This window comes from Epinephelus lanceolatus, chromosome 3, assembly GCF_041903045.1.
Source record: "Epinephelus lanceolatus isolate andai-2023 chromosome 3, ASM4190304v1, whole genome shotgun sequence".
Taxonomy (NCBI): Eukaryota; Metazoa; Chordata; class Actinopteri; order Perciformes; family Serranidae; genus Epinephelus; species Epinephelus lanceolatus.
The window spans coordinates 23,829,820-23,857,068 of record NC_135736.1 but is presented as its reverse complement, the minus strand read 5'-3'; the positions used below and the strand labels follow the sequence as shown (position 1 = coordinate 23,857,068).

General features: G+C 42.2%; 1 protein-coding gene across 2 annotated transcripts in view; it reads right to left on the bottom strand.

The window, feature by feature from the left end:
* LOC117255282 (voltage-dependent T-type calcium channel subunit alpha-1H-like) overlaps positions 1-20,257 on the bottom strand; it is a 66,951-nt gene extending 46,694 nt beyond the window's left edge. Inside the window, exons 1-6 of one of the 2 annotated variants that reach the window (XM_033624019.2) lie at positions 19,895-20,257; positions 17,426-17,705; positions 8,179-8,273; positions 7,865-7,998; positions 7,371-7,468; positions 2,161-2,320 (exon numbers count right to left, since the gene is read on the bottom strand). In XM_033624019.2, the coding sequence (XP_033479910.2) occupies positions 2,161-2,320; positions 7,371-7,468; positions 7,865-7,998; positions 8,179-8,273; positions 17,426-17,705; positions 19,895-19,924 (797 nt within the window). In that variant the 5' untranslated portion in view covers positions 19,925-20,257. The remainder of the gene's footprint in view (positions 1-2,160; positions 2,321-7,370; positions 7,469-7,864; positions 7,999-8,178; positions 8,274-17,425; positions 17,706-19,894) is intronic. The other variant, XM_078166158.1, reaches the window with a different exon arrangement.
* Between the last annotated feature and the right edge of the window lie 6,992 nt (positions 20,258-27,249).

Here is a 27,249-nt window from a genome sequence, read left to right as displayed (position 1 = left end):
AAACGGTTTTCAGTAGAGCCTCAGTCCATCAGGAGGAACCCTTTTGAAACTCTTCTTTCTTACAGTGTATGATTGAATGGTCTTTCATGCCTTCAAGTTGTAGAAAGCCCTCCTTACAACGAGATGTTATTTTGTATGAAGGGTTTGTTTTGTAAACAGAGAACAAAACGCTGTACAACAGTTCATCCAGACTGACAAGTGAAAGATCAGAAAGAGACAAAGAGCCCTCTGAGCAACAGTTCAATAAGAATATAAGAAACCACCAGTCAGTGGTAAAAGGAACTGGAATCTCAGTATCAAAATGTGTGCAGATTTAAATGGGAACAGGTTCCTGTTTCAGTGTCAAGTGAAAAGTAAAGCCTATAACAAGCTGGAATTAACAGGTGTGTTGCTTTAGCAAAACTTCACAATAGAAACAGAGGGTTAGGGCTGGGGTGAGCACTGTTGGCATTGGATCAGAGAATATCAGCTGAACATATGGACTAACAAACCAGTTTAAACCTGTTCTAACCACTGTGTAGACTGCAGAGGGTCCAATGAAAAACTATATTTACAGCCCAATTGACCCTCGTTAAGCACCACCTCTTTGGAGCAGTTGGAGCTAGGATGTAGCCCACACTGTAACTAACTGCACCCCCTGAAGAAAGATTGGCAAATTTTTGAAAACTGAAACAGTGATTCCAGAGAGAAGCAGACAGAGGGGTCTACAGTCTGTGTTTGAAGGATATATCCAGGATGTCAAACTGACTCAGCAGCAACAACAGGTTAAAAAGACAAAGATAGTTAGAAGCTAAAGCCGAACTATAGGCTACAGATCACAGTGTAAAAGTGAACCACCACATCACTGCTGATCGCCACAGAAGACAATGAATATAAAGGGAAACTTTGCCGATATTGAACCAGCTGTATGGCATCACAGTGTACGCAGATGAACCGTGTTTGGCCTCCCCCCGTGTTGCTAGCAACCGGACCTCCGCCACAGGAAGCAAAATAATGTTCATCGGCACACAATGTGATGACACAGAGCTGGTTCAATATCAGCAGTTTTTCTGCTTTCCTTCAGTGGTTCCTGCAGAGTACGGTAGGTCTTTATTCGTCATTATAATCATTAAAAAGCAACAGTTTATAGTGTATACATTCAGTAGGCTATATCTTCAGTAGCTAGCTAGCTAACCCTACACTTTTCAGGGTTTGATTTAGGTTTTTAACAGGGAAAAAACGTATATCTTTTTCCAACCTCTCCAGGTAACGAGTATCATTAATACACGACGTGCCCCAGGCACAACATTTAGCTCCAAATCCACAAAACCAGCCTGAAAATGAAGAAAATCTCAAACCACAGCATTACAGTCAGTGAAGCACAGCTGTGTAGTTGCTGGACCCTTGACGGAGCTGGCCGATGCTATGCTATGATTGGCCAGTCTGCATCTGAGGGGTGAACAGGGAATATTGTTTTAAAAGCTGCTATCGCAATTAAGTTTATTATTATTATCATCATTATTAGTAAGTATTCAGTTACAGTAGTAACTACACATTCATTATTAAACAATCTAATTTAATTGTAATTGAGTGTTCCAAACAGCACAGCAGTGTAAAGGCTGTTTCTACTGAATGTTCTTCCACCTCTAAGTACACCGCTGTCAGGGATTATTATCTGAGTGGGACGGCTGAGCAGGAGTGAGGTCAGGTGGTGAACATGATGTTATCTGATGTTATGTGATATTATCTGACCATGCTTGTGAACATCCAGCTTGTGAGCGGGAGCGAGAATGAGAGCGATGGTGTAACGGCCTCACTAAGACAATGATCGAGCGTGACACAAAGGATCATGTGCTAGTGAAACTCTGAGGGTTCGTGTTGAAACAGCCGCTGAGAGTCCCTAAATGGTGACACACAAAAGTCACTTAGCCCCCTTAATCCCTTGATTTGAGATCTCTAATGCTGGAGGTTCCAGGAGGAAACACACTCTCTTCCTCCCAGGCGGAGCTGATTAGAGAACAAACAAGATCAGACTATCAGTGCTATCGATCCCCTCTTGGAAATAATGGCTGAGTGAAAGGAGCTAATCAGTTGTGAGCAAACTTTTGACACGAGGGTTTCAGACTAATGAGGCCAGTGCATCCCTTGTTGTGACATCTGGCGGTTGCTATGGTAACTCACATTTTGACATCCTCTCCCATGAAACAGCGGTTCCTCAGTAGCCCCGCCCACAGCTGCACGCCGACGATGCCGAAGATGAAGAAGACGAAGAAGCACAGTGCCAGCACGTTGCCCAGCATGGGAAGTGTGTCCAGGAGGAGGGTCACCAGGATACGCATACCTGCCAACACACACATACAGCACAGGACACACAAACTAGCAGTATCTGCATGTACACAGTAGCTTTAGTGAAATGGCAGTGACAGGCAGGGGTGAAACATAACTGAATAGATTTACATAAAGGGACACTTTGCCGATTTTCAACCAGCTTTGTATCATAACAGTGTGGGTCGTATGTGTAAATGAACTGTGGTAAATGTTCCTTCATCCCACCAGCATCCAGATCTCCCTCCCTATGGACTGTACTTCTGCATTTCGTGAGAAGAAGCGGGCACCATATTGTTTCTGTATTGTAAAAGCTAAGGCTGAAAAAACTGGGCTCAAATGATTAAACTAAGCAGTGCTGATAAAATATGAATGAACCAAGATTCTGTTACTGTGTTGTCTAATTCTCACCTCAAATGTTTTAGCTTACTGTGTAACTGTAATTCAAGATTGTTTGTAAGCACCGTATTGTTTCTTGTGTCAAACCAGACAAGCCCACTTTACATCACCCACCGACGGGAGCGTTTATTGATCCAGTGTGGGCACCATACTGTTTCCTGCATAGTGAAGATGGAGGCTGAAAGAACTGGGATCAGACAGTAAAACAAAACAGCGCTGATCAAATACAAACCAGGATTCTGATACTGCCTTGCCAATTTCTCACCTCAAATGTTTTCAGAAACATGTTTCAGTTTACCGTTTAAATACAAGATTGTTGTGTCATTGTGTCAAACGCACAAGTTCGCATTATGTCACCTACCAACGGGAGTGTTAACTGGTCCACTGAGATGCAGTGCATTCTGGTAGTTGCAGGTTTTCCACCCCTTTCCTCTGTTTTCTCTGGTCATGTAACAGCGATTTCGAAAATATTTGCGTCTTTCTAATGCATAGAGAGCCCACTTTATGAAAAGACAATATCTCTACTGGTGAATTACTTATTTCATTAACTCTGCTTTACAACAATTTTGAGGTACTTGCAATTTACTTAAGTATTTCCATTTTATACTACTGTATACTTCTATTTCAGAGGGAAATACTGTACTTTTAACTCCATTTTACATTCACTCCAACTACATTTGTTATGATAACTTTAGTTTCTTAGCAGATTCTGATAAATAATACAAAATATAAGTACAGTTATCAAAATAAGCTTAATTTTTACCAGCTTCAACATACAGCGATGAATACTTCAATACATAAATAATTATAACTGCATATAATTCTGTAATGGGCCATCCTGCAGGAGGAGTACTTTTATTTTTGATACTTAAAGTATATTTCGATGTTAATATGTTTGTACTTTTACTTGTAACATTTTGAATGCAGGACTTTAAATAAAACAATATGTTTATTACAAATGTTCCTTATATACAAATGTGTACATATGCATAATACAACAAACAAATGGGTGCCTCGTCAATTAAAGCTCACACTGAGGCACAAATGAGCAAAATCACAAAGAGCACCTTCTCAGGCATAAACCCATCTTTTATATAAATCCTAAAAGCATCTTAAAATTAAATGTATTTCATCTTCTTCACAAAATTGAGCTCAGATTAACCATATTGCAAGGTTTCCATTAGGAAGTACTCATTCCTCCTCTTCATCATCTAATAGATCCAAAAGCAGAAATCATCCCCGGACCTTTTCAAACATACCCTGTTTCCTTTTCATATATGCATCACTCTTTCATTATTAGCATTTGCCTAACCCAGTATGTGACACTTCCAAACATTGCCATCAATCTCTTGATGTGAAGGAGACACATCACTTGTGGTGTACTTGTGGTCTTTTGAGCTCTAAAATAAAACACCTAGAGTCCCCTGGAATGTCTCTTGAAATAATCTTTTCTATTATTTTTAACCTCCTCCCCTAACCCAAAAAGATTTTATCCTGCTGCACTGCCAGACACAATGAAATAATGTCCTCTTCACCACCGTACATTTTGTGCATTAATATGGGATATTGCTATCGTATTGATTTAATTAAGCTGGAGTGATTGAATGCAGGACTTTTACTCTTAACAGAGTAATTCTACACTGTGGGGCTGTTACTTGTATTAAGGTAAAAGATCTGAGTACTTCTTTGACCACGTCACAGGAGGCGTTGGCCAGACAGGAGATATCTCTTAATGTATTCTGTACAAAACTGGAGCAGTGCAATTAATTGAATGGCAAATAATTAGAGTTCAAACGCTGGTAATTGGCCTCCACTCCACTCTGCTGAAGAGCACAGATACAAATTCTTCCTCTTTACTGCTTCTAGTCTTGGCTACTTCAAACACTCTTCAATTTCACAGGAACTCAGTGTGAATCGAGCCAAGGTCACAGAGTATAGTTTAAAAAACAACAACCTTAAGTTGGCTGGCAAGCTCGTGCGCAGCGCTGTTAAGAACAATGCAAGCATCATAATGATCTCCGTGACTTTGTCCACTGTGCCCTGATTTGTTTATACATGCGTCCATCTAAAAGCTGCAGCTGCAGCTGTTAATAGCAATGAAATCAAGTGGAATTTACAGTGCAGCCAGAGAGTCCAAGGACAGTGACACATTTTTCATTGTCTTGGCCATGATTGCGATTGCTGACTTTCAGTTGAGGGTGTTTCCACACTCGATGAACAATGTAGGTCTGTGACTTACAGAGTTCAGGAGACACTTGGTATCTTTCCTGCTGACGCTGCGCCAGGCTTGTTCTGATGTCATCTCTCTTGTTTCTGAGGCTCTTTGCCCTCAATCTGATCTTCAGCAAGTCAAACACTAAATGGGCCTCATTCACAAATATGCGCTGAAATGTTCTTAGTTTGTGCACGAAAGAAGTGTACAGGCAAAATGTTGTCTGATTCATGACACGTGCCCCCCGACCAGTGTTGTTCTTATCACCATACAAATGTTAGTGAATCAGAATCATTCTAGACTGACAGGTATGTGCCGCTATTTGCAATGAGCATACTGCCGCACCCCCATTTCTCTACATAAGGAAACAAGTTTGCCTAAAGGTGTATCATGGCGAACATGGTGAAGTTGTTTCTGTGCACACAGTTTAAAAAAAACAGCTGATTTGTCATTCTTTTCAGAAATGTTACGTCTCTAAAGATGTGCTCTCTCTCCTGAAGGCACAGGCCGCCTCCAGCAAGGCTAGATATCTTAAGAGCTGCTTGGAGGTAAACCAGAACTTTTTATTTACCCTTTATGTGTGTGCAGTTTCATGACACTAGACAGTGGTGGGACTTGCTGATCATTACTGACCACGTTAATTAAATAATGAAAACCCAAACTGTTATATTTCAATATGGACATTCTCATATATTCCAGTGAAAGCTAAGACTGGGACACAATGCATTAGTAAATTAAAAGTTTTAAACATTGTTGTCTATTAAAGCTTTATAATGAATGCAGTATTAATATGCAATGCATTTAGTTAAAAAGTGTGTGTTTACCACTGTTGGGCACATTTCCCTTCCAGTAATTTATTACACTACTTGTTATATCACTATTCTGTTACACCCCATGAAATTGGTAATTGCGTATCTCCCAAAAATTGATGTGTGCCTCTGAGTGAATGTCAGGGTAATCACCGGCAGGCTTAGTGTAGCTAAGGCTAGGTAACTTTCACCTGGGGGTTTTCTGTTGCCTGTGACCAGTATTTTCCCAAAGATCTGCCTGAAAGACAGAGAGGCACTCATGGAGCAACATTTCATCCACCACATATCCAGCCACAAGCTTCATTGCTTTGTTGTAGCTGCAGCTGCCCATGATTAAAATCCAGTTCTGGTTGTTCAACCAGTGGAGGCCTACAGCTGACCTCTACGGCCAAGGAGGGCTCACCTTTGGTGTGATATATTTCCTGGAGCTTTCTGTTGTTGTGGTGTCAGTCGGGGTTGGGTTTTTGTAGTGGTAAGAGTTTTAGTCTGACTACCTGCAGCAATGGTGTTCTTGTCATCTTTCCTCCTGACAAAATCAAAGTAATGGGATTATTTCCAGCCACTTAAGGTAAGCATTTCCATCTTCAGAACTAGCTTGCTGCTTTGTGACATGTGTGCACAGTGCAAAAATTATGAAAATGAGTCCACTGATATGATGTTGTATTTCACATCAGTAGTGATGTGAAAACAAAAGTAATGTTGTAACAAGTTGTTTGGTTTAACTGTTGTGTTATTACTGAAATTTTATCAATAACTAGTGTAAGATGAGATATATTTTCATGAGGACGATGATTGCTGATTGTCTTGTTTTCTCTGTTCATTTTTTTTGCATCTACATAATTCAATGTTAACTACATTCATATATTGTTTACATATTTTATGTTATTTTGCTTTTTCCATAAAATTTGGAACTATTTAGTATTGTGCACCTCACACGCAGGTATTGAGAGTTAAAATTAAGTTCGACAGAGTGATATATATATAAGATGTGATATGCCACTATTGTTGTTGATGTTGTGTCCTACATTCTTTCTGGACATTAAAGTGGATCAAGTTACACAGAGAAGTTGTCCCCGTGCTCTTACTTCACCCACAGCCCTTTGATAGTTAATTCAGTAACTAGGAAGTTTATAGGTGAGGCATGAGAGAGAAACCTGCCTTACATTAGTGATGCTACTCCTTACTGGAAAAAGTAATATTATTACTGTAACACATTACTGCCCAGCTGGGCCAAGTATTGATGAATGTTGGATTTGTGTTTAAAACATTATGCATGGTTTAAGTACAGATATATGCGCACATGCTGTTTGTGAATGAGGCCCAATGAGTTAGATTGCAGGCAGCTCAGGGACTTGTCCAGTGAAAAATGTTATACAGTTTGACTGTAAAAATCTCTTTAATTGCCTTCTGTCTTCTCTCTTTACAGCCCTTAACCTGCTGCATTGTGCTAAAGTCAGGGGAGCCCTATACTGTTCACCTAATTTGGATGTGTTAAAAGCTTGTAGTCAGCACTTCACCTCACAGTCACTGTTTCGTTTAAAATCCAATGTACTCGAGCTCAGAGCCAAAACAATGAGAGGCAATGAAAGCGGCCATAATACTCTCTGAGTGGAGTGTGCTTTGGAGGGAAAAGGAGAAAAACTCACTGGGAACTCTGTTGATGGCTCGCAGTGGGCGGAGAACCCGGACGGTCCTGATCGCTGACAGGCTGACGTTGTGTCCATCAAGCGAGTACTCCAGCATTCTGCAGAGAGGGAAAGCCACCGCTGTGTCACTGGCATCCTGATCAGCCTGACCTTGGCACACCCTGAACGTCCACAGGGAATCCAGCAGGACGCAGTGCACTGTCTCTGGGATACATAGCCTTTTAACTACCAATCACCAAGGTCTCTGTCTCTCAGGACCCAATGATGCCATTGTCATTCTGCGGAGCTGTCACGCACACACACAAACTTGCGCCGGTTCGTCTAAGCACGCGCACACACACGCTTGACATTTAACTGGCATTAAACAAGTGTCTAAGCTTTACACAAAACACACACATACACACACAATTTTGGCTCATATTTAATGTCAGATGCGCGTGTGCGTGTGTGCACGTGTGTGTGCGTGCGGGTGTATGTGTCCATCAAACACTCACCCCACTATAACAATGAAGAAGTCCAATCTGTTCCACGTGTCGCCTAGGTAACCGCTCTGACCTATGACCCCGAGAGCCACCATCTTCACCACCATTTCCCCAGCAAAAAACACAAAGATCGCATCATCCAGAGCCTGCACACACACACACACACACAGAGACACGCACCCAGAGGATTAGTGTAAACTGATTAAGTGGGAAAAAATTAAAGCAAAAACTTTTCAGACCCTTGATAATAAAGTCTCAAAGCTGAACATAATTAGTTTGTAATTTCAGATTGTGTGAATGTGAGTGTGTGTGTGTGTGTGCTTTACCTGCAGCAGGAAGGGTGTGTGTCCGCAGGGCTGGAACATCCCTAGAGTCACACAATTCAGCAGAATGGCCAAAATGCTCACGCGCTCAAACCATGTGACACCAGGTTAAGGGTCAAAACCACCACAGCAGAGTTTAAACATTGATTACAACAATATTCAATATTTTCACAGTTCATGGAGCTGTGCTTGTAAATTTTTGCTCATTAGGTTGATTGGCAGGAGTCTCAGCCAATCACAACAAACCAACACCCAGGGGTTCTCCCCTTTGCCCAAATTTGAATTTTCTGGCTCCAGTATCTGTCAAGATGTTGGTAAACCCAAACCGATGTGTGACAGATGCTGCGTTCATGTTTTTCTAGAGTCTATGAATTGAATTACAGATTGGTGACAACCTGAAGGAAAAAACAACATGAAGTGTTTTGATAAGTTGGTGGGTCAACACAAGCTGCCAGAACAGCTTCAGTGCATTTTGTCAGAGATTTTAAAATTCTCAGGAGCTCTCCTGTCATGATAAACATCATTCTTTAAAAACACATTAGACAGCACTGTCTAATGTGTCACTCTAAAATCTCCCATTGAGATGTGGCGACTGTGATGACCACAGGATGTGATTCACACACCATTTTTATTCTCATCAAACCGTTGAGTGACCCCTCGTGCCCTGTGCGGAATCATCTGCATCCATTATGTTTCTCAGTTCATTATTCGGATTTTTTTCCTTTGATTTGTCACCACTTCTGTATCCAGCCAATAGTGATGCCGGTAGAAACCCCAGAGGAAACCCTGAAGAAGCTGACTGGTAGACATTAAAGGTCGAGCCATGTCTATCTTGTACAAAACATCACCAGACTGAACTTACAAAATATCCCTGAGTACACACACACTCACACACATACACAACACCATGTGTGAATTTTGTGCCTCACAGCTTGTAAAATCAAATTTGCAAGCGCAGAACTGAATGTACTAACCTAAAAAACAACTTTTATAAGGCTGGAAACTTGCTATAATAAGCTTAAATGTATCAACTTTAATTTACAAGCACAACTTCTGACAGAGCATTTTGACATGTTTAATATTTGCAGCTACAAAAGAAAGACAGCTACCATGAAACAGTTGGGAAGACATTTGAAGTCATTTTCAGGGTAAACTGCCGTGTGGTGGGTGTTTGTGCATCTGTGTTGCTTGCTAGCTGTCAAACTGGAAGAAGGAGCACGGCTCAGAAGTGGAAAGCAGAGAGGTTTAAAGGAGGGGGGGGGTAGTCTAAAGTAGAAAGTTAAAGGAAAGATTGTGCTCATGCAAACACACACACACACACACACATTTGAGCGCAAATGTGAAAAACTGCTGAATGGATGACAGGAATGTATTCAAGAGCCAAGGACGCATACATAACAAAGCCTAGAGCATGCACATGGACACATACACATAGACACACATGTGCGCACGCGCTCACACACAGAGTCCCCTTCCTGGACACTTTGCTCTCGAGAGGGCGGAAAAATTAATGAGAGTACAATCCTTTATCACCCTTGAGACAGAGAGAGAGAGAGGGGGAGAGGGAGAGGGTAATCCAGTGTCCTCCCTTTGCTGTGGTTGCCATGGGAACCCCCATCTCACCGTGGGAACTGACTTCTGAGTTTCACAATCCGCTTGCATCCTGTCTGGACTGGAACACAACACAATTAATACGCACACATAAACACGCGCGCACACACACACTGTATAGAAAATTATGTCCTTCAGTGCAACTGCATCCTTCATTTCCTCAATGCTGAGGAGGGTCATTTTAATCCTGCTCCATCTGTAAAAGTTACAGTTAAATAACCCTGGGTGTCCATAAAACACACACTCTCTCACACACACACACACACACATAGGTGCCTACGCATAGTAAAACAAGGGGACGGGGCAGGGTCAAGGTGTGAGTGATGGATGAGATGGGAGTATTTCCACGGTTGGCCTATCATTCAACATCAGTGAGGAAACACAGAGGGAACGTCCTCTCCTCCGCTTCACTCTCTATCTGCTCTCACACTCAACCTTTCCCTCTATCATCTCTCATTTTCCTCTCCAGTCTTTCCCCCTCTCTTTGGCCCAATTATTTTTCTCTTTGCTCTGCTCCTCCTGCTCTCCGTCTATCCCTCTTCCTTTATACAGTGTGGTATAATTTCCCATCTTCATTCCGTATCATTTCTCACATCTTTCTTGCCTCTCCTCTCCCGTGCACATGCACTCTCCTTTCTCCACGAACCGCCCTCCTTGTCTGTTTCTGCACATCTCCACATATGAGTGCCCTTGGGTAGAGCTTTCGTCTCTCTGTCAGAAACCTGAGTCTCAGCCAACAGATAAACTACAACTACACTTAATAATTAACATCGTCAGAGAGATGGAGAGGCAGCGAGACACACAGGGTGAGAAACAGAAATGTAGATACTGTAAGGGAGAGGTGGAGGACAAAGAACTAGGGGCAGGGAACAAGGGAAATTAGAGATGAGGAAAAGAAAAATGGCTTCATGCTTAAGTAAAAAAAAAAAAAAAAAGCACAGCCGAACAGCAGGATCAGAGAGGTTAAGACCCTGACGATTAGAGCTTAAAGTGTAAACAACTGAAAATGTGACGTGGCCTCCACTCTCCCTAATTGCCTCATCTTCTCATCCTCTCATTCTTCCTCCCTCTCCGAGAGCCACCACCACCTCCTCCTCCCCCTCCTCCTCCTCCTCTCTCATGCGGTCCCCCTCTCGAACTCTCTCTCCTCCAGTGCCAACACAGGTAATAAAGGTCAGGCAGGCATTATAAATCAAATCAGATCACATCACTATGATCTTTCTGGCATCATCCTCCACCCTTGGCTGGGATACGCATGCTAAGGCCAGCGTGTGGATGCATTTTCATATGCAACGTTCATTAACTTAAAAGGATCATCCATAGGGACACACCGGCCATCTGGATACACGCAGAGTATATGGCCTTATTTTTTCTAGCCTGAGATTTTTCAGTGTGGCCCCGCTGTCTCAGAAGGCACCCTTTTTAAGAGGTTAGAAGTTGTAACTTTTATAGCTTTATATCTCGGTTATAAACCATTAAGAAAAACAACTTCTGGGCTGCCAGGCTGTAAAAATCCCTCTGGCTGGTGTATATCCTCCTCCAGTATGACATTTGCTTTGTCTTTTTACTTAACTCTTAAATTTATTAAGAAGACTTCTCCGGTGCAGCATTTGACCACCTGCCTTTTGGAGAAGCTCTGCAGAGAATGAGGAACCATCGAGGATCCATTTATTAACAACTTATTAACATTTACTTACTGCAAACTTGATGGATTATTCTAAAATTACTTCACTAATGACGTCTTAACATTCCCAAACACTCCTTATTAATGACTTCTTGGCTAAAGGATCGTATTTTCATAAGCCGTACTAGCACTGTCACTCTAAGGATTTTTAATGTCAGCTGATCGGCTGATTGATCCACCACTTTGGTCAGGACTGAAATATTTCAGCAACTACTGGATGGATTGCCATTAAATTTGGTGCAGATATTCGTGGTACCCAGAGGATGACCGCTAATGAAGCTCGAGCGAAAGTTCCATCAGGAAGACAATATGATCTACAATCAACCAATAGCACAGCAACACACCTTCTCCATCAGCATTTCTCTGCTCCTCATTTTAAATATGGTTCTTTTTCAGCCCGCAGTCCTTTCATGCTGCTGCTCTGCATACCCTCCACCTCTCCATCACCACTTACTCTTCTCGGATGCAGCCCCTATTTGCCTAAGCAGTCATCAACCAAAGTCATCAGCCGCCACCGCTGCCGCCGCCGCTTCCACCAGTGTCTAGACTCGATGGGGGGATTTATCTGATCTGATGTCTCACGATCACAAATAATCTCCCTCTGGTGTCAAAGCGCCTAAGACTTTTGTTCAAATCATCTGTTAATCTACATACTTACATGTCGCATTAAACTTAAAGTTTCATTCTTCTGTCTCCTCATTGAAATGAATTTGTTGATACTCTACTACTCTACTTTTTCTCTAGCTCCATCACAAGGTTCACATCTGTGGTTTTGAGTGAAAAGAATAGACAACAATGGGGCGTCCTGACGGCCGAATGGTTGGGGAACATGCAACATGGCCCCCAACCTTCAAGAACTGCCTCTTAACTTTCCTTACAGTGTCATCATCAGGTTGAAACTGGTTTACGATCAGATATCTCAATGGATAATCCATGAAGCATCTATTTAAAAAACAGCTCTCAGTCAATGATAAAAATGTCTATCAAGCTGGATTCCTACAGAAAAAATGTTAACTTTAATAAAGGGAAACCCCAAGCATATTTAAATGATGAGGGTTTCATTTATTAACTTGATGGACTTTACTTTGAATATATCTTACTGTTTTTGCTTTTATATCACTGATATGTCATTATTTATAACTTTTTTCTTGTGATACATTTCTTATACCTTTTCTCTGACACAAAATCAGAATACATACACCAGATAAAAAAGACTCACATTTGTGACTGCAGAGGTGATTGTAGCAAGCGATAAACTCATGATCCTACAACACTTAAAGGGACAGTTCACCCCCAAATCAAAAATTCATATTTTTTCTGTTACCTGTGGTGCTATCTATCAATAAAGATTGTTTTAGTGTGAGCTGCAGAGTGTCAGAGATATCAGCCTTCTCTCAAATATAATGGAACTAGATGGCACTCAACTTGTGGTGCTCAAGATGCCACAAACATACATTTGAAAAACTCAGCAGCAATGTCTCTTTCCAGAAATCCTGACCCACTTGCTCAAGATAATCCACAGACCTTGTTGTGAGCAGTTTCATGAAGGAGCTATTGTCTTTCCACCAAACTACATCTGCCAACTATGTCACCGCACCGAGGGAAGCATGCATCTACTACAAGCTCACCACTGAGCAAGTTAACATTACAGCTCAGCTGAGGAGGATGCCATTTATGTTTGCATCTCACACTGTCACAAGCACAAGCTTCTCGTCCATTAGTAGATGCAGTTGTTCAGTAGAAAGTGTCTCCATCATATCTGAGAGAAGGCAGACATCTCTACAGCTGATATCTCCAACACTCTGTGACTCACACTAGAACAATCTAGACTGATAAACAGCACTACAGGTAAGAGGGAAAATATGTACTTTTGATTTTGGGGTGAACTGTCCCTTTAATTGCATTTACAAACATTGGCAAGTCACAAGTTTGTCCATTTGAGGTATGCCATCAGGTCTGCAGTTGCTGTATTGGTATGTTATTAATAGGGGTTGTCCTCGTTAGGGTTAGGGTTAGGGGGTTAGCTACCTTAAAAGACAAAACAAGTGTAATGCTGGAAGAGGCTCAACACACAACTTTGTTTTAATTAATGACATATACAATCACCAGCCACTTTATTAAGCACACCTGTTCAACTGCTTGTTAACAAAAATAGCTAATCAGCCAATCATGTCGCAGCAACTCAATGCATTTAGGCATGTAGACATGGTCAGGACGACCTGCTGAAGAATCAGAATGGGAAAGAAAGGTGATTTAAGTGACTTTGAATGTGGCATGGTTGTCGGTGCCAGACAGGCTGGTCTGAGTATTTCAAAGACTGCTGATCTACTGGGATTTTCACACAACCATCTCTAGGGTTTACAGAGGCTGGTCTGAAAAAGAGATAATATCCAGTGAGCAGCAGTTCTCTGGGTCAGAGGAGAATGGCCAGACTGGTTCAAGATGACAGAAAGGCAACAGTAACCCAAATAACCACTCGTTACAACCAAGGTCTGCAGAAGACCATCTCTGAACCAACAACACGTCTAACCTTGAAGCAGATGGGCTACAGCAGCAGCAGACCACACCAGGTGCCACTCCTGTCAGCTAACAACAGGAAACTGAGGCTACAGTTCACACAGGCTCACCAAAACTGGACAATAGAAGATTGGAAAAACGTTGCCTGGTCTGATGAGTCTGGATTTCTGCTGCAGCATTCAGATGGTAGGGTCAGAATTTGGTGTAAACAACATGACAGCATGGATCCATCCTGCCTTGTATCAACGGTTCAGGCTGGTGCTGGTGGTGTAATGGTGTGGGGGATATTTTCTTGGCACACTTTGGGCCCCTTAGTACCAACTGAGCATGGTTTAAACACCACAGCCTATCTGAGTATTGTTGCTGACCGTGTCCATCCCTTTATGACCACAGTGTACCCATCTTCTGATGGCTACTTCCAGCAGGATAACGCGCCATGTCACAAAGCTCAAATCATCTCAAACTGGTTTCTTGAACATGACAATGAGTTCACTGTACTCCAATGGTCTCCACAGTCACCAGATCTCAGTCCAATAGAGCACCTTTGGGATGTGGTGGAACGGGAGATTCACATCATGGATGTGCAGCCGACAAACCTGCAGCAACTGTGTGATGCTATCATGTCAATATGGACCGGAATCTCTGAGTTTCCAGCACCTTGTTGAATCTACGACACCAAGAATTAAGTTCTGAAGGCAAAAGGTGTACCTAATAAAGTGGCTGTATAATCTATAATGTATATATCATATATGATCTAAAATGCTTTGGCAAATTATTAATAACTATGAATAAAGACAACTTATCTACGAGATAAAGGGTGCCTTACTACAAAGTAGTATTGATCTAAGGAATAGGTGGTTTAAATGGAAATCCTCAAATGTGAACTCCAGTGTGTGAATGAACAACCTGCTCACTAGTTTCTTTATGCTCTTTGCTGCTCAGACCCCTGCTTTCACTCTGGTAACCACACACACAGACTTGATGAACCGTAACCCAGTTAGACTCAAAGTCATGTGCAGTGTGCGGGAGAGAAGGCGAGGGTTTCTCTACTGAAGGTGGGCCAAGTTAAGTTACTGTCAAGTCGTCAACTCCTCTGGCTCCACCCCCTTCAAGCATGACAGACGGTAACCATGGAAACACTTGCAGGAATCACGTTAATTGGCTGAAATGATTCTGACAGCTCACCCTACTTTGAGTAAGACCTCCTTCTATCCATCGTCATCTCCCCATCACCCCACACTTACACATATACACACCTCAGCCCAATTAAGAGGCAGTTAAGACAAAGGAGAAGAGAGGGGGATAAATAGAAGAGTAAGGGATTGATAGTGAGTACAGAGGGATGAGAGACAGAAGAAAGGAGATGGAGCGCAGAAGAAGAGAGGAGTTCAGAGAAAGGTACTTGTATAGGAGTGACAGATACAGCTTTTCTCATCTTTAAACAAAAGGAAACGCTCTGAATGTTTCATGCACTGCTGAATAAGTTATGTCCTGTGTGTGTGTGTGTTTGTGCTTGCCCACGCACCTCCCCTACATGTGTGTGTATGTCTCTCTGTGTGTGTCATATATTACACTTTAAAGGAACGGGATAACTGCCACATGGAGGAGCTCAGCACTTCAGCGAGGCAGACACCTTGTTCCACACTTACAGTCTCCTCCCCGAAGAAACAGGAAATTACAGAAATCAATGTTGCTTGGAAGAAACACAACAAGAGAATGTTATATAATAGCGAAAGCCAATCTTGTTTTTGTTCCAAATAAATTTGTTAGATGTGCTGTAGGGTGGAGAGATGTACAGTATGTTGTAAACACGGCACAAAAGGAGGATGGCTGTGTTTTTAAGAGGGAGGAAATGGAAGGACAGGAGATAGGAAATGAATTTGTAATATGTACTGAGTGCAGAAAAAGGCAGAAGGAAAGGAGGAGTCACCTCAGGAAAAAATGGGACTTACAGCTCTTGGGGACTGCCCCCCGTCCCAGTGCGCTCACATTAATGTCCCTGTCGAACAACGTCCACCCACATTACTTCCCCCGCAGATCACTCACAGTGGCACACACACTCAGTCACACACACACAGTCTCACACACACACATACACAAACACACACACACACACTGCAAGTATGAAGTATAGAAACATGAATAAACATAAAGTGGGACAGATGCCAGTAGCCGCGCTGTATGGACACGCAAACGCATAGGAAGACTGACAGACACGCAAACACACAGAAACAAACAAACACTGCAATCGGAAGTAACCAGGCCGACGGGGCAGAGCTACGCTGTTGCCAAGCAACCAGGTGATTCCTCTAAAGAGCCTCTCCATGGGAGATTCCCTCGTTTGTGTGAGGGCATTCACATGCCTGTGTGAGTGTGTGCGCTCGCATGTATGTGTGCGTACGGTCGTGAGTGTGTGTTTGCAAGTGTGTTCGGTAAGTTAGTGCTGACACAGTGAGCGTACAACGTTCTGGGATGCGACCATGGTAACCGCCCAGCAGGCTACACGGGAGTTTTGTTTATGGCATTTGTAGTTTCGTTCTCTTTTCCTCTTGGTGTACATTTTATTTATTCAGCAATTATGTATTTATATTTTATAAAGTACACAGAGTGCTGACAGTGGCAAATACCCGCAGACGTGCACAGACAAGAGCACAATGACACATGCACGCACAAGCAGAGGAACACACACACACACACACACACACACACACACACACACTGGCACGCACACATAGAGTCATAAGCAGTGGAAAATATTCAATTTGGAAAGCCTTGACAAATCCCTGAGGTGTTGCTGACGTTTATGCATGCTTTGGAGTATTCATAGCCACTCACGCACACACTACAGCGCTGATAACTGCACACATACACACACTCACACCTTCACGTCGACAGCAGAAGTGGATAGGGGTTGAGACAGAGAGTGAGAGACGGGGAGGGGAACGGGAGGTGAGACGATGAAGACAGGAGCAGAGCGAGGTTTGGGAGGTGACGTGAGTTCTTACTATTTGTGACTTCTGCTGTATAAATGGAGGCCAGTAACAATGCTACTGACAGGCGACTGTAACCCTGGAGATTCATTAGGGCTTGTCACTATGGAAACCTCCAATCAGGGAAAAATGTTACCCATCTTTTCCTACAGCTAATGGGTCCAAGGAAAATACCTGAGGTCTTCCAAACCTCTAAACCATAAAATATCTGAGCCATACACACACACACACACACACACGGACATTGGACATGCACAATACCGACCTTCTCGTCTCTCGTGTGTTTAAATGTAAAGTAAACATTTCAGCATTAGGTGCCTTGTAGGAACAAGGGCTTTGAGAAAGTACAGAGCTGAAACACAAACAGACAATGTCTCTCTCACATTATAAACAGAAACACACACATGTTCACAGTGCTTCAGGTGCAACGCCTGCGGTGAAGGATATGGGTGGCACACAACTCGAAGGCACCAGGAGCGAGGTGGGCTGGTTTGGGTCAGAGCCAAAAGAACCACTGGTGCTAGAGTGGGGTACGGCAGCTCCTCCTTTTTCTCCTCCTCCTCCTCCTCTTCCTCCCCTTCCTGCTCCCTCTCCTCTCCCTCAACTGACACATGCACCTTCTCCCCCTCCTCCTCCTCATCCCCTTCCTCCTGCGTTGGTTCTCTGTGCTGCTCATGCAGGTCTGGGTCCTGGGTGCCCGTCATGGCCGTGCTGTGGACAGCCTGGACCTAAAAGAGGGCGCAGGGGCACCGGCAAACTGTTCAGGACACCGCAACATATGGATGCATGCATGTGTGTGTGTGTGTGTGTGTGTGTGTATCCATGTGACTGTGTGTGTTTCTGCTGTGTTGCATTGTGCCTGCCACTGCAGCTTCTCTAAACAAACCGGAACTGCGCTGACTGTCAAGCCTGCCATGCTGTCCATGAGACTCTATACCCTCCAGCGCAGCAGCACAGGAAAAAAAAAAATCCTTCTGTGTTTTTCTGAGAAACAATAAGCGACCTTCAGGAGAGGAACCACAGCCAGCGAGCAGTCCTGTGCAGGAAACATAAATCTACAAAAACCAGAATAGAGTGAGCTAATAGACGTGAGCAAAGGTGCAAACAGAGTCAACACAGACAACAGGAAGCACTTAGACCCTTTCATTATAATCCTACAGCTGTACAATTCAGTGATGACAACAGGCCATTACTGCTGATGCTTTTAATCCAGACTGGCTTTAAACAATCTGGACATATAGAAGGAAAGTAGCTTACACTGCCTCTTCATATTACTACGAGAGGAGTAAAATGTGGGGTGTTTTTTTTCATTTACAGTCAATTTTCACTCATAATGATTAGTGCTACCCACAGCTCTTTGAGTTATATTTTTTCCTGAAGCTATAATTATTATAAAATTTCATAAAACGCAGTGACATGTCGAGCTACAGCAGCCTGTGGTTAATTCTTATAAGTACTGACTGGGATTTCTTCGAGCATTGGAATATCATGTAGGAAATGTCAAAGTAAATGATAATCTCTGTTTGAATTAAGAGTGTGATCACAAGAGCGGATTCATTTCTTCTTTTTTTTCCTTCGTTTTTTTAATTTCATCACATTTTCTGCTTTATTGGGCAGTATGCAGTGGAGCTTGGCAGCGAAGGGATGGGGCTTGGAGCATGTGACACAGTCCACACTGTCTCGAGTACACAGCAAACTCCCCACTGGTCCACCGTGTGCTCATTCCACTGCTTATTGATCCCATGAGATTGTGGCAAATGTATTCCAAAGCTACTAGTTTATTATTAAGTTGGAGGAAGAGCTGGATTATTTGGAAAAGGAATATAAAGAAAAATCAGGACAATAGAAGTCTGGGCCAACGATGAGTCCATGCAGGCGTACATACACTCTGCCTGTGTGACAGGACAGGAGAGCTGGCATGCAGGCTCACAGTGTAGAGAGGAGTGTGTGTGTGTTTGATGAAAATAATGAGACTGAATCTGCCAGTATCCTTCTTTCCTGTGTGTTTTCATTATGGGCACGTCGCCTAGACTGTGTGAGGAGTCCAGGGCCGCACAGTTTAAGGCGTTTTGTTGTGATGCAACAGTAGGCCTAGCTGCTGGGAAGACATCAATTAACCATTGAGTAAAATAAAAAATAAAATAAAGCCATTCCTCTGCGTAGTTTAAAAACCTGCTGATGAGTCTGTTGAAAACACTTTAAAAACTCATTATGAGCCTCCCTTGCTAACAGCCAGGCCATGTGGAAATTAAATCATCCTACTGAATCTCAACCAGTCACCAGAACAAAATATGTTCACACCTCTGTAAGACCTCTGAAACCCATTAAGTTTTCTACTGTGGACTCATCACAAATGCACAAATTGCCTTAAATCTTTACCACAGCGTCATGCTCAGTTAAAACAGAGCAAACCACAGATACACAGAAATTCATTTTCTTTTTACTCTTTGTGTTACACAGTTACATCCATCCTCCTGAAGGCCAATCAGTATCAAATACCGACGACATCTCTGAGGCTGTAGCATTTCCCAGCATCACACTCAGACCAGAAACAGTCTAATTAATCCTGTAATAAACTGAAGAATCACATAAAACCAAACATCTTAAAATGACTCACATCATTTTGTGACATTAAATGACGTGTTAAAATATATATAACGCTGCCATAAAGTATGATAAGGTCACTAGCAGTACCACAGGCACTTTATAACTGCCTGTGAGAATATTATTTTAATTTCTTCCTTTTTGTTGAAGACACAGCGCCATTGACAAAGAGCGACATCATAGGATCTGGACATTTTCTATTGTGCCATGGGCATTCAGAAAGCGCAGTGCCCGGGACAGGAGAGCAAAGAAAAAAAGTAGGCTCTTTTATATCACAAAAATCCGAAAAAAAAACTTTATCTGCCGTCCTTACCGGGGAGCAGCGTCCATCCACAAGCGTCATTCACTCCGGGTCGGCTGTGCGCCCTGAGCTCCCGGAGCCCTGGTGCTCCATCTGAGAGCAGCCCGCTGGTCTTCTGCCTCCTCCTCCTCCCCCCTCTACCAATATCCAAACTCAGTCCGTCAGTCGGGAGGATGAAAAAGAGAAGAAGAAGAAAAATGGAGAGGAATATGGCGCAGAAGTTTTAATAACCGGGAAAAGTAAAGTTAAATAAAACCAGGCGGCTCCCACATGCGTCTGCGTCCCCTCAGCCGCTGGACGCGCTCTGCGGTGTCAGGTACTGGAGTTCAGGCGCACCGGGGAGAGGGAGAGCCGCGTCAAGCCAGACGGAGACAGGCAGACCGGGAATACTCGGATATTACCTTCACAATAAGAGGATAAAGTCCCGGAAGCGACGATACAGTATTTAATAGTACTAAGAAATACTTAGTTTCATCAGATGTCAGTTATAAAGACGCAGACCTGAGCTGACCTGGTGGGTTAACAGTGACATATGCTGGATACCTGAAACTTGTTACAGCAGGTGAGTTTTTTGCCTGGTTTGGCACAGCTGTCATGTCTACTATCCAAAAGATTAATTGATGGAAACTGTGGCACAATGTTAGGGCTATTATTTGGGCTTTCTCTCAGCATTTATTTGGGTAGTTTGAATTAGAAAACCGCAGTTTTTATAGCAAATTTTTTCAGGAGAAATGACCTTTTGATTTAATTGTTTTAACTGCTGTTGTTAAATTAAATTACCTTTTGTATTTTATTGTCCTCATATTTTGTGGAACCGCCCCATCACACAGACTAATGATGAGTGAATCTGAAAAACTTGAATAATGATATCAGTAATATTAATCATATGGCACTCTTTCTTCTCCAACAGCCGTTTTATTTTGAAAGTTTTGGCTTGAGAGCTTTATATTCTTAATACCGGATAACTTGACACTGACGGAGCAAGTCAGAGCATGTGACTGGTCCCCTCTCCTCCGCCTCACAGTGCACCCCATCCCAATATCCCTCTTTCTGTCTCTGCCTGGCGGTTATCTCACCAGCCAGCGACCCCGGACTGTGTGTGTGTGTGTGTGTGTGTGTGTGTGTGTGTGTGTGTGTGTGGGCGGGAGGAGGGTGCTGCTGTCATGTAAGAAATGCTCCACAGTCACACTCAGTAGGGATGTCGATTCACCAGACCCAGAGGTGTGGCAGAGCTCCAGCGTAATGCCTTGAAATCAACTTATTGCCACGTCATGTTTCAGAGAACGAGGAATTCCTACTGACCCATACTGCATGTCTGTCACAGTGGCTGGGGAAATATCTAGAATCTATACTTAAATAAAGTAGCAATATAATGTTAAAACACTTCATTACAAAGTTAAAGTTGTGCATTCAAGATTTTACCTAGTGTAGTAAATGTGCAAATGTTTTCGTGGCAAACAGTGCTCATTAAGCAGAATCTCACCTTGGAGTTTAACAGACATATATGATACTATATAATATTTTACAAAATGACTATTGGGGTATGTCTCAAGTCCTAAATCAAGACCAGGCAGCAACCTCCAGGGCTGAAAAATGAAGCCAGCTCGGCCAACACATTCTCACTCCGACCTCGTCACATACTGACATTTGGTCATGGACTTTCCACATCCACATACCACATGAAAGGTACCCTGGATGTGTTGGTTGTTGACGTTCTGGGTGTCAAGTTGTCTGTTACATGCATTGTCTTCTTTCAAGATACACTTCTGTTTTCACAGGAAATTTAACGCTGACATACAGTCTCTTTCAAACTAAACACACTACGTCAGTACAACAACGCAAATTGATGTTTTTTTTTCCTTCAACAACAAACACACATGGTTAGGTTTAGGAAAAAAGAACAGGGTTTGGCTTTATAATCTTACGGGACGCAAACACCGCTCTCCCGGGTGAAGGTCAGTGTTTGTTGGGCCAATCCACCATACCTACTACCCACCCTACTCGGACTTTCGGCGCCTTAACTTTCGTTCTTGTCCCACCGCTTTTGCCAGTCACAAGTAAGTCTCAAGTCTTTGCACTCAAGTCCCAAGTCAAGACCAAGTAGCAATCTCCAGGACTGACAAATGAAGCCAGCACTGAAGTACTAAAAACAGCAGTTCTTTGAATGGCCACTAGAGGCTGGCTCCAGAAGCCAGTCAAACCCACTACAACAGAGTCATTCCCCACAGACCCCCGTGTTAAAATGCCCAACTTTAAAACATAAATAAGCATGATTACAGCCTGGTCCAAAAACTGTTTGGGTCGCTATAGCTAATTTCCTTCTTCATGACAACTGTAGGGCAGCTGAATTTCTTTATAACTCACCCGTTCACATTTTATTAAGGCTTACGCTTTATTGAGGGCGGCCACTTTGAGTGACTGACTCTAGCTATGTCCTCGACTTCTCAGTCAAATACACCCCTCACTCTTTCACATTTTCGGCTCCAAAAAACGAAGATGAAAGCTGCCAAAATGCTGAACTCAAAGCTTCAAAATGAGAGTCCACAAACCAATGGATAACGTCATGGCGGTTACATCAAGACTGACAAGTCCTAAATCAAGTCCCAACTTCTAAACTTTGAATTTTTGAGTCTCAAACAAGTTGTAATTTGCTTCTCACCAAACACCATGCCATTTTAATAACAGATTAACGACATTAAAAAAAGCATTAGCTCGCTATTTTAATATTAGCCTTGACTTATTGGTCTATTTTTGGTTTATTTTTTCTAACTGGCACTCAGTTACGTAACACTTCATCATGGCTCTCTCCTGCAACTTGAGTGGATGCTGTCGGATTGGTTCAAACAAAGTGGATTATCTAGTGACACGAGTGTTGACTCGCTGTTAAATAATAGCATTAACGTTTGTTGAATTAGGAAATGAAGGAGAACTGAACTGAAGTGTAATAAATAACATACTTTTTATTCCTTGGGCTTGGGGGAAAGGTATCAATTATTTACAAGTCCAAAGGCTCAGGTTCAAGTGAAGACAGGAGTCACTGGTGTTGAAGTCCAAGTTGAGTTGCAAGTCTTTTTTTTTAATGTTGTCAAGTCTAAAGTCATTAAATTTTTGATTCGAGCCAAAGTCATGTGACTTGTGTGACCTCTGGAGTGACTATTGATGTCAAACAGGCATTAATTTCGGTGAAGAGTAAAACTCCTATCTGAAATGTTGTGAGTAGAGGTATAGAGTGGGATAAAATGGAAAGATTCAAGTGAAGTGCATGTACCTTAAAATTGTAGTAAATGTGCTTTCTTAACTTTTCAGCACGGTCTATAATTTGGCTTCACTTAATTTATTTCCATATTATAAATAACATGTTTTTAATGAACCTTCATCAGTGAAAAGACGTGTAGATTACACAGCGGGTGAACGCTGCCTCGGTGAGACTGAGGCAGAGAGTGAAAAAAGCACAATCGGCATCTTTACCGTCTTAAAATAGAGCTGAAACTCAACTTCTGCTCATTTTTCTGGGGGCTCCATCCAATTCCCCGGAGGCCCCCAGGCAGTCCCTGGATCCCACTTTGGGAACTAATATTAGAACTACAGTGTACAGTAGGTCTAAGCAAACAGCTTACAGGGAGCACTAGTCTTAAATGCTCTCCTGCTAATTTTTTAATATCTACATATCGCCTCCAAATAATTTTCTGGGGATGTTTTGTTTAATGTTTACACTCCATTAGACAGAAAACAAGAGTCCCATGGTAGCAGCTCTGAGAGGCTATAATACTCATTACACACTAGAAAACAAATTTAGAGACATTAAAAATAGACAGACGACTTCGTTATATTTAGATCCTACTAGAGGGGCAAAAGAAATAAAATTCACTGTGTTGCAGGAAAAGCCACGTTGTTCCCTAGGTCCAGTGGGTGTATCCTTTATGCAGTGGACATTTTCAGACATTCAGACTCAGCTTGCCAGGCTCAGCACAACATTGTCAGGGTGTCAGTGATTGCATATGAAGTCACCTTAAGTGAAAAATTCACACTTATCCCAGTAAATGTACAGATACAAGAGGTCAGGAAAAGGGAGAGGGACTGAAGGAGATTTAGTGGATACATTTGCACAAATGATGCAAGCTAAAATGTGGCTTCATGTTGCCTTAATTTGCATCACTTTTTCAGCCTTAGTTGTGCTAACTACAAAGCTTTGAGCTGACATGTCACATGCTATGTTAGCTTGTATAGTAAGTAGACTAATATATAGAATTTTATCTTATAAGCCTGCTATGATCTTTGCTTGTAAGTTATGGCTTGTAAGCATGTTAACTTGCTAATATTTAGCATGCTAGTTTAAAATGCAAAGTTCTAGATTATTAGCCTGCTAACTTTAGCATGTTAGCATGGTACGTTAGCATTATCTTCACATACAACAAATGCTGATACTAACGAAGTGCCCCAAGGCTGATGTTTTTCTGTAGGCTAACATGGAAGTTAGCATTGCACCAGTTCCCTCCAAAATCCTATGGGATTTTTTGACTGGATTTTTTTGGATTATTGCCAAAAAATAAGATCTATGGCAAACAAGCATTTATGATGGTTTTTTCAGCAAAATAATCTTCACACGTGAACACTGTTTTTATGATTATTAAAGCCTAAATGCGTGAGTGAAAAGCTAACGATTGGCTATAAAGTAACTACACTACAGTTACATGACCTAATGTCAGGACCATAACAAGACTGAAAAGCTGTGTTTGGCATGGCTCAGCATGATGACGTTCTGTGGTCTCATTTTTTTAAGACCCATAGAAGCTTCAAAGTTCATGAGTATTTACTGGGGGGTATTTACTGACATATTTTATGTTGTAGAACAAAATGTGAAAGTCTCTTAAGCTTGTGTTGACCACAGACCTTATCTGATCAAAAACCCATTCTAAGAACCCACTGACTTTGAGACGAGGGAACCGTGAGTGGTAAAATGCTAACTAATTTAGAAGTTTAATGACTCATTCCTGGGACACTCCATGGGGTCATTAGTTTACAGACAGGAATAGCATGAGAAACGTAGATGTTTTCTTAAAGGGCACAGTGTGTAAGACTTAGGGGCATCTATTGGCAGAAATGGTATTTAATATTCGTAAGTATGTTTCTTTAGTGTGTAATCGCCTGAGAATAAGAATCAATGTTTTTGTAATGTGGGAATGAGCTGTTTGTATCTACACAATGAGTCGGTCCTCTTCCACAGAGTCCGCTATGTTGTTCTACAGTAGCCAAGAATGGACAACCCAAACACTGGCTGGCTCTAGATGAGTCATTCGCATTATTATGTTTTCACATTGGCCATCGTAGTTCACCTACACACCAACCTCACCTAGATGGGAAAAGGATTTTACCACTATCATTAAAACACAAAATGAGGGAATATTTTTCAGAAGAATGGGGTTCAATCCACCCATGAAGTTTTACAGACTTCTAAATCTTTGCCAAGGAGCACCTAAGCTGTTCTGGAGGCTTGTGGTGGCCCAATATCGTGCACTTCATGTTTGTTTTTGTGTTAATTTGTCACCCATTCGTATTTCATCATGAACTAGCTTTCTGAATGGGATATTAGGTGTAACATCAAGGACATAATCATTTAATATACTGAATTAACCATATACACTTACCTGCACCTGAAATCTGAAATTGTAGATATGCCATTTCTCATACATATATGCAACTCACCAGAGAGCAACCTTACCACTAACCTTGTTCATATTTTTGGCTTTGTGCTTCTGTTTACTGTTCACTACCATTCCAAACATGCTCTGTTATTGATATCTTATATTTGTACTCTTTCCTACTTTGTACTGCAACTGTTGCACAACACTTTCCATCACATAAATTTCTGCCTTGTCTGACTTATTTTATCTTATCTTAAGTGAAAATTGTTATCTGAGGAGGGTGCTAGATATGAAGTCAGGGGATCACCTAATTCAATCTGATTGCAGAATGCCTGTGCCAAACATGGAGATATTTAGCTCTGGACCAAAGAGCTGGATTTACAGACTGACCGCCAGATTCACCACCAGCGAGGCTAGAAACTAAGATTAGATTTTCACTGAGTAGGGAAACACCGTGCAATACCCAATCAACGCCCACAGCTGACAAGACTCCTCGCAGCTATCATAACTGTTACAGCAGCAGCAGCAAACATCAAACATTTAGAGTATCTCAGCAACACAGTTAAAGAGATCTAGGACAACACACACAGACCTCTACAGCTAAGATCTTACTCTCCCTGAGAAGAAAACTGATGAGCATTGTTGGAAGCCTCTGTGTGTTTGTGTTTGTGTGTATGTGTGTTGGTAGTAATGGGTTGTTATTGGGTCTCCCTAGCTGTGTGATTCCACTCCCACTCCCATTCATTTTCCCTCTCCTTCCAGCTCGTCTCATCCTTCTCACACTTACTGTCTCGTGTAACTCATGCAAGACTCTTTCTGCTCCACAGAATCATTTCATGCATTTTTTACTCCAGCTCCGTCACTGTGCTGTGTTCAAATGATGGTTTACATTAGTCACTGAAATACACACACACACACACACACACACACACACACACACATGCTGAAATAAATTCCCTCTGTTATCGGTTGAGGATGGGTATCTAGGCCAAACATTATTATCAGTGTGTGGTAGGCGCCCCTTGGGTGTGTTTCCATGGTGACCATCACATAACATTACATACGGGGAAGTGTTTTATACCATGCCTTTGTCACAAATACACGCGCGCGCACACACACACACTGCAGGAATTCGATTACAGATCAATAATCCTGATCAATTATTGAAATTGCCATGACAGCCACCTGAGGGCACATCCTGATACACAGCGCAAAGGCACACATACTGTACATGCACACATGTGTGTACAAACACATGAGCAGTGTGACACTGAGCCTGCCTGCCGCTCTACTTGACCTGGTTACAGTAGCAGTGTATCAAGAGGTTAACAGAGCACACACACACACGCGTGCGGCATGGTCAGCGGTGTCGATATCAGCTTCTTAAAGTTTCAGTTTTCAGAGCAGGGGGACAGAGAACACAACAGTAATTATCTGTTTCTGTTAATTTGTTTTTTTTCTGCCCCTGAGTCTTTACTTTGATGCTTAAACGCACAGTTCTAAGTGTTTGTGGTATATCTTAACGTTACAGCCCACAAATTACAGTGTAAATATTTTCATAAAATACTTGTGGGTATGGGTGAAGCAAATAAAACGGGGGGTAACAAGTTTGCATCTAAGTGGGACCTAAAAAGAAATAAGACAGTAGGTACTTTTTAAAGTACCTGTTATGTATTAAATAATTATGTGGTACATACCATAGACTGTATAAAATAATGGACGTAG